This window comes from Spea bombifrons, chromosome 4 (genome assembly GCF_027358695.1).
Source record: "Spea bombifrons isolate aSpeBom1 chromosome 4, aSpeBom1.2.pri, whole genome shotgun sequence".
NCBI classification, from domain to species: domain Eukaryota; kingdom Metazoa; phylum Chordata; class Amphibia; order Anura; family Pelobatidae; genus Spea; species Spea bombifrons.
Window position 1 is genome coordinate 111,845,923 of NC_071090.1, and position 12,686 is coordinate 111,858,608.

General features: G+C 49.5%; 1 protein-coding gene across 1 annotated transcript; it reads right to left on the minus strand.

Annotated features, from left to right (window-relative positions):
* Positions 1-1,677: 1,677 nt before the first annotated feature.
* On the minus strand, positions 1,678-12,384 carry ENO3 (enolase 3). Its single transcript, XM_053463233.1, has 11 exons — positions 12,321-12,384; positions 4,835-4,924; positions 4,603-4,757; positions 4,140-4,209; positions 3,853-3,986; positions 3,449-3,671; positions 3,093-3,290; positions 2,816-3,017; positions 2,445-2,553; positions 2,217-2,275; positions 1,678-1,971 (listed from the first exon to the last, which is right to left on the minus strand). Exons 2-11 carry the CDS (start codon positions 4,917-4,919, stop codon positions 1,902-1,904), a joined length of 1,305 nt encoding a protein of 434 aa, XP_053319208.1. The 5' UTR covers positions 4,920-4,924; positions 12,321-12,384; the 3' UTR covers positions 1,678-1,901.
* Positions 12,385-12,686: the final 302 nt, after the last annotated feature.

Here is a 12,686-nt window from a genome sequence, read left to right on the forward strand (position 1 = left end):
CTCGCACTGACTTTACGGCCTCCGGTTTAGTGGCTTTTTTTTTTTTTTTTTTTTTTTTTTTTTTTTTTTGGTATAAAGAGTCCTAAAGCCCAGAGCGGATGCCCTTCCGCCGCTGCCTGTCCGGCCTCCGCTTAGAATTCCATTTTTATTTTTTGTTGTCCGATGCGTTTTTAGAGATTCCTCTGTGGAACGGACTCTCCGTCCGCGTGAAGCCGCGAGGTCCGCTCCGGAGTAACCCCGCGGCTCTGTTAACCCTCCGGGTTCCGGCTTTTATTTCTGTACATAGATCCCGTCTGCCGGATTCTTTTAACCTCCCGTGTTTTAAGCTACCTCCTTCCATTAAAGTGATCGTATCCATGGAAACCGCTGTGCTTTTTACACGCTCACGAGGGGCGGGGGAACACGTTGGGTAACTGTACATGCGCAGGCAAAGGCTGCCTGGACCAATCAGCATCCAACTAGGATTTTGGGTAGTGTCGGTATGTCAATGCAAATATTCCTCCGTTTCCCATCATCCCTCATCTCAGCGAGCGTATCAGAATCTTTCTGTCAGACCAAGCAGGAAGTTGGAAGCTGCTTCCTGTTCTCTCCCTCCCAGTAGCCGGAGCAGGAAGCGGCTTCCTGTTCTCTCCCTCAGTCGGACCGAGCAGGAAGTTGTAAGCCGCTTCCTGTTCTTCCTCTGGCAGCCCGAGCAGGAAGTTGGAAGCCACTTCCTGTTCTCTCCCCCGATTGTTTTAGCAGACAGCGCATGAGGCAGCGATTTATACCCTGTGATGGGGCAGCAAGAGGGCGGCTCCCAAATACAATAACGGAGAGAAATACTGAAGGGGAAGATGAAGATCGGAGCTGGCGGAACGGGCCTTGGTCGGGGGGGGGAGTCATGATGAGAGTTGCTTCCCGTAAGCAGCCATTCACGTTATAATCGGCAGGTTTGGGGTTTTCTTCTCCAAATGCGTAACTTTACGTTGTTGATGTTGAACTGTCTGGGCCGGGAGGCCCGCGTCTTCTTCTGATTTATTTACCTTTTATAACCGTGCGTCCCGGGCCGGCCCCTGCAGTGCTGCGCTCAAACTTTTAATCGAACTCTTCTCTCTTCTTTTCATCCATACATTAACCCGTTGTGTGCCACGGCACAGCCCGCATCCACAGCTTCCCCGAGGGCCACGCCGCGACTTACACCTTTAGAGAGAAACTTCCCGGATGGCATCATCAACTACCCCGCTACAGGGGTCACAGGGGAGAGCTGCACCTTCTGGTCCTGGGGGCAAGTAAAGCCTCATCAGCCCTTTCACATCCTCCCAGTAAATAACGCACACATACTCACTCATACTAACACACGCGCATACTTATACTCACTGTAACAAACATGCACACTCATACTAACACACATTTACACATACAATTGCATGCTAGCACACACGCCTTCACATACTCTGACTCACATTCTCTCACCCCCCCTCCCCCAATATATAAAATGATTTTATTTCATTAATTCAGGAACGAGGTATTTTAAACATTCTTTACAAGCCGTATCCGGTTCCGCTCGGAATTCTTTTTAATTTATTTGGAATTCTGTGCTCGTAGCGTGTGTCAGGACACATGTATGTAACCATGCATGTACGTGTTCTACGCAGGGTATACGGTAATAAACACTAAACCCCCAAATTCCGAAAGGTGCTCAGTTTAGAGATTTATTCCAAAAACGTGTCCGTGATTTTTTTTCTCGATACGCAGGAAGGATTTGGCGAGCCCGAGACACATGCGTGTGCGAATTAAAGGGACACGTGGCTTGCGTGGCACTTTAGAAAGGCTCGGCGTGCTGGGGGTGGTCTTGGTGTTTTGAGCTCTGCAGGGAGTCTCGTTGGCGTGAGTGTTGCAAAGGATTCTGGGCGACGGCTGCTTTACTTAGCCCGGGGGTTTCTGAAGTTACGGCCGGCAAATTTAGCCTTATCGCCGAGCTCCTCCTCGATCCTGCGGGACAAGAATGGCGTGAGATATGATGCTATATAACGCAGTGGTGGGCATATGCCACATTATATAACGCAGTGGTGTGAATATGCCGTGCTATATGGCAGTGGTGGGCATATGCCACGTTATATAACACAGTGGTGTTTATATGCCGCGTTATATAACACAGTAGTGGGTATATGCCGCGTTATATGGCAGTGGTGGGCATATGCCGCGTTATATAACACGGTGCTTGGCGCGTCTCTCACCTCATCAGCTGGTTATATTTGGAGAGTCTCTCTGATCGGCACGGGGCCCCTGTCTTAATCTGTTGAGAGGAAATGGGGTAAGGTCACCATCTTGCCCGGTACTTGGCTGCTGAGTCCATGCCCTGCCCCAGAAACTGCCCCTTAACCCTCTCATTCATCTCACTCCCTCTCCCTGCGACTCCCTCCATCTTCTGCCCTAGCGCCGCTCCCACCCCTCCACACCCTCACCTGTCCAGTGCACAGTCCCACCACCAGGTCGGCGATGAAGGCGTCTTCAGTCTCTCCGGAGCGGTGACTCACCATTACACCCCAGCCATTGGACTGGGCCAGCTTACACCTGCGGAGATACTCCGTGTCACTATATATACAGCTCTGATATAAGCCACCTCTCACCACCCACCCCATATCAGGACAGAGAGCGTTAGAGACCAGTCCCCCCATACCTGCCGGTACCAGATGTCCAATATAGCAGGCAAAATCAAGTGGGAATGTTAGGACCACAGCTACCATTTTAATGGGGCAATAAGACACAAGAATCCTCTGCAATAAGCCCACCGTACAATTCTGCCCTTAGTCTGGATTCTGAACAACGAACTCACGCTTGGATTGACTCGGTGACTGAGCCGATCTGGTTGACCTTCAGGAGCAGACAGTTACAGGCCTTCTCCTCCACTGCCTTCTGGATCCTCTTGGGGTTGGTGACGGTCAAATCATCTCCAACCACCTGGATGTCGACAGAAGCCAAGAATTTCTTCCAGTTTTCCCAGTCGTCCTGATCGAAAGGGTCCTCGATGGAGACGACTGTCATGGAGGAAGTAAAGTCATGATGTCGGCACTCGGCCTGCTGGTGTTACCCCCGCAAGGAGAGATTCTCACCTGGATATGATTTAATAAAGCTTTTGTACAGGTCTCCCAACTTTTCCCCGGAGATGTAGCGGCTTGGGTCATCGGGGGATTTGAAGTCCAGATCGTATTGTCCTTTCCGGTAGAATTCAGAAGCTGCCACATCCATTCCGATGACAATCTTGTCGGGGTATCCAGCCTTTTCAATTGCCGCCTTCAGGAGCTCCAGGGCTGTTGGAGAAAGGGATATAGACGTTCTAAATTAGGTTCCTGGTCCCCCTAGACTGTGTTCCTGACAATGGTTGGCCATGTAGTCGACTGGTGTCTATCACAGTAGAAACATCTGCTCAAAGCTCTACTCATTCATGTGTACTGATCCCCTTCCTCACCTTCATTGTTCTCCAGGATGTTGGGAGCAAATCCACCTTCATCTCCTACGTTGGTGGCATCCTTTCCATACTTGGCCTTTATGACGCCCTTCAGGTTGTGGTAGACTTCGGCTCCGATGCGCATGGCCTCACGGAAGGTGGAGGCTCCTACTGGCAGAATCATGAACTCCTGCATGGCCAACTTGTTCCCTGCGTGGGAGCCCCCATTGATGACGTTAAAGGCCTGTCCAGAGACAATCATGGATTTACAGTGGGGACGTCCATGGTGGCCAAAACACATTCAATGGAATTGGGTTTCGTGAGGCACAAAAGACACAGACAGAGGGAGGTGATGGAAGAGTGAAATGGAGACAGGATGGGCATTGGTGGGATAGGACACAGTAACCTGAATTAAAGGTTCTCACAGGCACAGGAAGGATGATTTCTGGGTTTCCAGCCAGATCTGCGATGTGTCGGTACAGGGGGACTCCTTTCTCTGCTGCGCCGGCCTTGCACACGGCCAGTGACACTCCCAGGATGGCATTGGCACCAAACTTAGCTGTGAGAGCAAATTATATGAAAGCTGATCTGCGAACCCAACGTGGTGCAACCAACATCCTCAGGAACCCACCATCCAGTCTCCTCACTACACCACCTATTCCTCTACCCCCCCACCTTATCCTCAGATACCGCCTGCTCCTTCCGTACTTACACTTATTCTCAGTCCCGTCGAGTTCCAGCATCAGTTTGTCGATCTTCTCTTGATCCACGACACTGAGTTTCTGGGGAGAGATCAGACAATTTCTTGGAGGCCCACCAAGGAACGTCTCACATCTTTGTGCCTCATTCATCTCACCAGGTCCCAAGACTTTTGGCTATTCGTCCATCTAAGCATCAGCCAACTAGCAACCTATCCATCAGTCCATCTATCAGCCTGCTCATCCATCAGTCCATCCATCCATCAGCATCTGTCAAGTAGCATCTGTACCCTCCTTTTCTTGGGCAACGATGTTGTCCATCACTCCTTACGCCTGATAACCAGTTAACTGAATTCCTTATCTTCTCTACTAACTCAATCCTCATCAGTTCTCTCCCTCCATTCCCATCCTCAGGAACCCAGCAACCCATCCACCAATCCAGTCTTTAACCCATCCGTCCATCCATTAAATGGTTACCTTCTCTAGCAGAGCTGGTACAATCGTCTTGTTGATGTGCTCCACGGCCTTCAGGACACCTTTGCCCAAATATCGGGACTTGTCTCCATCCCTCAGCTCCAGAGCCTCATATATTCCAGTGGAGGCTCCGCTGGGCACAGCCGCCCGGAAGAGACCTGGAATTAGGACAAATGTTGTCACTTCTAGGCTCCACATACTTGGCCTCCATTATCCCTGAGGAGCATGAACTCACCCTTGGCTGTATACAGGTCAACCTCAACTGTTGGGTTACCCCTGGAGTCCAGGATCTCCCTGGCATGTATCTTCTGGATGGACATGGTGCCTGAAAGACAGGGAACGCTAATCAGTGATGCTGAGTACCTGTACTGACACGAAGGAAGTAGGCCTACAAATATGGTAACCCTATACCCAGGGTACTAGCACCCATACTATACCTAGTGTAACCGGCACCTATACTATACCTAGTGTAACCGGCACCTATACTATACCTAGTGTAACCGGCACCTACACTATACCTAGTGTAACCGGCACCTATACTATACCTAGTGTAACCGGCACCCATACTATACCTAGTGTAACCGGCACCTATACTATACCTAGTGTAACCGGCACCTATACTATACCTGGTGTAACCGGCACCTATACTATACCTAGTGTAACCGGCACCTATACTATACCTGGTGTAATCGGCACCTATACTATACCTGGTGTAACCGGCACCTATACAATACCTAGTGTAACCGGCACCTATACAATACCTAGTGTAACCGGCACCTATACTATACCTAGTGTAACCAGCACCTATACTATACCTAGTGTAACCGGCACCTATACTATACCTAGTGTAACCGGCACCTATACTATACCTAGTGTAACCGGCACCTATACAATACCTAGTGTAACCGGCACCTATACAATACCTAGTGTAACCGACACCTATGCTATACCTAGTGTAACCGGCACCTATACTATACCTAGTGTAACTATCATCTCTACTATACCTAGTATAACCGGCACCTATACTATACCTGGTGTAACCGGCACCTATACTATACCTGGTGTAACCGGCACCTATACTATACCTGGTGTAACCGGCACCTATACTATACCTAGTGTAACCGGCACCTATACTATACCTAGTGTAACCGGCACCTATACTATACCTAGTGTAACTATCATCTCTACTATACCTAGTGTAACCGGCACCTTTACTATACCTAGTGTAACCGGCACCTCTACAATACCTAGTGTAACCGGCACCTATGCTATACCTAGTGTAACCGGCACCTATACTATACCTAGTGTAACCCGCACCTATACTATACCTAGTGTAACTATCATCTCTACTATACCTAGTATAACCGGCACCTATACTATACCTGGTGTAACCGACACCTATACTATACCTAGTGTAACCAGCACCTATACTATACTTAGTGTAACCAGCACCTATACTATACCTAGTGTAACTATCATCTCTATTATACCTAGTGTAACCGGCACCTATACAATACCTAGTATAACCAGCACCTATACAATACATAGTGTAACCGGCACCTATACTATACCTAGTATAATTGGCACCTATACTATACCTAGTGTAACTAGCACCTATACTATACCTAGTGTAACTATCACCTATACTATACCTAGTGTAACCGGCACCTATACTATACCTGGTGTAACCGGCACCTATACTATACCTAGTGTAACCAGCATCTCTACAATACCTAGTGTAACCGGCACCTATACTATACCTAGTGTAACTATCACCTATACTATACCTAGTGTAACCGGCACCTATACTATACCTGTTGTAACCGGCATCTATACTATACCTAGTGTAACCGGCACCTATACTATACCTGGTGTAACCGGCACCTATACTATACCTGGTGTAACCGGCACCTATACTATACCTGGTATAACCGGCACCTATACTATACCTCGTGTAACCGGCACCTATACCATACCTAGTGTAACCGGCACCTATACTATACCTAGTGTAACCGGCACCTATAACCGGCACCTATACTATACCTGGTGTAACCGGCACCTATACTATACCTAGTGTAACCGGCACCTATACTATACCCAGTGTAACCGGCACCTATACTATACCTGGTATAACCGGCACCTATACTATACCTGGTATAACCGGCACCTATACTATACCTAGTGTAACCGGCACCTATACTATACCTGGTATAACCGGCACCTATACTATACCTGGTGTAACCGGCACCTATACTATACCTGGTGTAACCGGCACCTATACTATACCTGGTATAACCGGCACCTATACTATACCTAGTGTAACCGGCACCTATACTATACCTAGTGTAACCGGCACCTATACTATACCTGGTATAACCGGCACCTATACTATACCTAGTGTAACCGGCACCTATACTATACCTGGTGTAACCGGCACCTATACTATACCTAGTGTAACCGGCACCTATACTATACCTAGTGTAACCGGCACCTATAACCGGCACCTATACTATACCTGGTATAACCGGCACCTATACTATACCTGGTGTAACCGGCACCTATACTATACCTGGCATAACCGGCACCTATACTATACCTGGTGTAACCGGCACCTATACTATACCTGGTGTAACCGGCACCTATACTATACCTGGTGTAACCGGCACCTATACTATACCTAGTGTAACCGGCACCTATACTATACCTGGTATAACCGGCACCTATACTATACCTAGTGTAACCGGCACCTATACTATACCTGGTGTAACCGGCACCTATACTATACCTAGTGTAACCGGCACCTATACTATACCTAGTGTAACCGGCACCTATACTATACCTGGTATAACCGGCACCTATACTATACCTGGTATAACCGGCACCTATACTATACCTAGTGTAACCGGCACCTATACTATACCTGGTATAACCGGCACCTATACTATACCTGGTGTAACCGGCTCCTATACTATACCTGGTGTAACCGGCACCTATACTATACCTAGTGTAACCGGCACCTATACTATAGCTAGTGTAACCGGCACCTATACTATACCTGGTGTAACCGGCACCTATACTATACCTAGTGTAACCGGCACCTATACTATACCTAGTGTAACCGGCACCTATACTATACCTGGTATAACCGGCACCTATACTATACCTAGTGTAACCGGCACCTATACTATACCTGGTATAACCGGCACCTATACTATACCTGGTGTAACCGGCACATATACTATACCTGGTGTAACCGGCACCTATACTATACCTGGTATAACCGGCACCTATACTATACCTGGTGTAACCGGCACCTATACTATACCTGGTGTAACCGGCACCTATACTATACCTAGTGTAACCGGCACCTATACTATACCACCAATTGGGATCCTCGGATATCATTAAATCAGAGGAGAATATGAACGATGCGTTTGGCTGAGCTGATCGACGGCCGTCGCGTCTACCTGATAAATTCTGTCCAATCCCAAATTATCTCCAGGGGAGTCTAAATATAACCCCGCGGAAAAGGGCAGAATACTTATAGTAACAGGCAAAGGTCAACCAGGCAGTGCCAACCTCCCCCTCACACACTACTACACCACAACACATATACACAGCACCGACCTCCCCTCACACACTACTACACCACAACACATATACACAGCACCGACCTCCCCTCACACACTACTACACCACAACACATATACACAGCACCTCCCCCTCACACACTACTTCACCACGACACATATACACAACACCGACCTCCCCCTCACACACTACTACACCACGACACATATACACAGCACCTCCCCCTCACACACTACTACACCACAACACATATACACAGCACCGACCTCCCCTCACACACTACTACACCACGACACATATACACAGCGCCTCCCCCTCACACACTACTACACCACAACACATATACACAGCACCGACCTCCCCCTCACACACTACTACACCACAACACATATACACAGCACCTCCCCCTCACACACTACTACACCACAACACATATACACAGCACATCCCCCTCACACACTACTACACCACAACACATATACACAGCACCGACCTCACCTTACACACTACTACACCACAACACATATACACAGCACCGACCTCCCCCTCACACACTACTACACCACAACACATATACACAGCACCTCCCCCTCACACACTACTACACCACAACACATATACACAGCACCGACCTCACCTTACACACTACTACACCACAACACATATACACAGCACCAACCTCCCCTCACACACTACTTCACCACGACACATATACACAACACCGACCTCCCCCTCACACACTACTACACCACAACACATATACACAGCACTGACCTCCCCTCACACACTACTACACCACAACACATATACACAGCACCGACCTCCCCTCACACACTACTATACCACAACACATATACACAGCGCCGACCTCCCCCTCACACACTACTACACCACAACACATATACACAGCACCTCCCCCTCACACACTACTACACCACAACACATATACACAGCACCGACCTCCCCCTCACACACTACTACACCACGACACATATACACAGCACCGACCTCCCCTCACACACTACTATACCACAACACATATACTCAGCGCCGACCTCCCCCTCACACACTACTACACCACAACACATATACACAGCGCCGACCTCCCCCTCACACACTACTACACCACAACACATATACACAGCACCTCCCCCTCACACACTACTACACCACAACACATATACACAGCACCGACCTCCCCTCACACACTACTACACCACAACACATATACACAGCGCCGACCTCCCCCTCACACACTACTACACCACAACACATATACACAGCACCGACCTCCCCTCACACACTACTACACCACGACACATATACACAGCACCGACCTCCCCCTCACACACTACTACACCACAACACATATACACAGCACCTCCCCCTCACACACTACTACACCACAACACATATACACAGCACCGACCTCCCCCCTCACACACTACTACACCACAACACATATACACAGCACCGACCTCACCCTCACACACTAGTACACCGAAACACATATACACAGCGCCGACCTCCCCTCACACACTACTACACCACAACACATATACACAGCACCGACCTCCCCTCACACACTACTACACTACTACACCACAACAAGTATACACAGCACCGACCTCCCCTCACACACTACTACACCACAACACATATACACAGCGCCGACCTCCCCCTCACACACTACTACACCACAACACATATACACAGCGCCCACCTCCCCCTCACACACCACTACACCACAACACATATACACAGCGCCGACCTCCCTCTCACACACTACTACTACACCACAACACATATACACAGCACCGACCTCCCCCTCACACACTACTACACATATACACAGCGCCGACCCTCACACACTACTACACCACAACACATATACACAGCACCGACCTCCCCCTCACACACTACTACACCACAACACATATACACAGCACCAACCTCCCCCTCACACACTACTACACCACAACACATATACACAGCACTGACCTCCCCTCACACACTACTACACCACGACACATATACACAGCACCGACCTCCCCTCACACACTACTATACCACAACACATATACACAGCACCGACCTCCCCCTCACACACTACTACACCACGACACATATACACAGCGCCTCCCCTCACACACTACTACACCACAACACATATACACAGCACCTCCCCCTCACACACTACTACACCACAACACATATACACAGCACCGACCTCCCCTCACACACTACTACACCACAACACATATACACAGCACCGACCTCACCCTCACACACTAGTACACCACAACACATATACACAGCACCGACCTCCCCTCACACACTACTACACCACGACACATATACACAGCGCCTCCCCCTCACACACTACTACACCACGACACATATACACAGCACCGACCTCCCCTCACACACTACTACACCACGACACATATACACAGCACCGACCTCCCCTCACACACTACTACACCACGACACATATACACAGCACCGACCTCCCCTCACACACTACTACACCACAACACATATACACAGCACCAACCTCCCCCTCACACACTACTACACCACAACACATATACACAGCGCCGACCCTCACACACTACTACACCACAACACATATACACAGCACCGACCTCCCCTCACACACTACTACACCACAACACATATACACAGCACCTCCCCCTCACACACTACTACACCACAACACATATACACAGCGCCGACCCTCACACACTACTACACCACAACACATATACACAGCACCGACCTCCCCTCACACACTACTACACCACAACACATATACACAGCACCTCCCCCTCACACACTATTACACCACAACACATATACACAGCACCGACCTCCCCCCTCACACACTACTACACCACAACACATATACACAGCACCGACCTCCCCTCACACACTACTACACCACAACACATATCCACAGCACCGACCTCCCCTCACACACTACTACACCACAACACATATACACAGCGCCAACCTCCCCTCACACACTACTACACCACAACACATATACACAGCACCTCCCCTCACACACTACTACACCACAACACATATACACAGCACCGACCTCCCCTCACACACTACTACACCACGACACATATACACAGCACCTCCCCTCACACACTACTACACCACAACACATATACACAGCACCAACCTCCCCTCACACACTACTACACCACAACACATATACACAGCACCTCCCCTCACACACTACTACACCACAACACATATACACAGCACCGACCTCCCCTCACACACTACTACACCACAACACATATACACAGCACCTCCCCCTCACACACTACTACACCACAACACATATACACAGCACCGACCTCCCCTCACACACTACTACACCACAACACATATACACAGCACCAACCTCCCCTCACACACTACTACACCACAACACATATACACAGCACCAACCTCCCCTCACACACTACTACACCACCACACATATACACAGCGCCGACCTCCCCCTCACACACTACTACACCACAACACATATACACAGCACCTCCCCCTCACACTACTACACCACGACACATATACACAGCACCTCCCCCTCACACACTACTACACCACAACACATATACACAGCACCTCCCCCTCACACACTACTACACCACAACACATATACACAGCACCGACCTCCCCCTCACACACTACTACACCACGACACATATACACAGCACCTCCCCCTCACACACTACTACACCACAACACATATACACAGCACCGACCTCCCCTCACACACTACTACCCACAACACATATACACAGGACCAACCTTCCCCCTCACACACTACTACACCACAACACATATACACAGCACCGACCTCCCCTCACACACTACTACACCACAACACATATACACAGCACCGACCTCCCCTCACACACTACTACACCACGACACATATACACAGTGCCGACCTCCCCCTCACACACTACTACACCACGACACATATACACAGCACAGACAGCTGCAGCTCCAGCCTCTCCTCACATGCATGGAGTCCCTGTCTTCCTTGACCCTGAGCGTGTTGTATGTATCGATGCTCCGTGGGTATCACGTGTGGCTCTCACCTGTGTTTCCGTGGCTTGTGGCCGGCAGAGTGGGGAAGGATATGCCGGCTGGTGGTTTATATGCTCTGGTGGGTGGGCACTGCTGCCGGTGACAGTGAGGGGGGCAGACTTGGGGGGGTTGGGGCAAGAAGACACCGATCACGCACGCATGTGCACATATATAGAAACTCACCCTTTCACGCGCGGTAAATCCACTGAGCCGGGGGTAAGCAGGAGTTTAATGTTTCCTCTCCCAGACCTCACTGCACATCACAAGGAGCCAACCCGGGGGGCTGCCACCAAATATTAACCCTTTAATACCCTGTCACACAGACCCCACCGCAGCGACACGCTGATGGCTGCAGCCAAATGCGTCTAACAAATCAT

Bases quoted from the DNA above. Each gene is read 5' to 3' on its own strand.
- ENO3 (XM_053463233.1), bottom strand. From the start codon at position 4,919: ATGTCCATCCAGAAGATACATGCCAGGGAGATCCTGGACTCCAGGGGT. The intron at 2,554-2,815 runs GTGAGTTCGTTG...GTATCTCCGCAG, and splicing joins GTCACCGAGTCAATCCAAGC to GTGTAAGCTGGCCCAGTCCA. The intron at 1,972-2,216 runs GTGAGAGACGCG...CTTGTCCCGCAG, and splicing joins AAATATAACCAGCTGATGAG to GATCGAGGAGGAGCTCGGCG.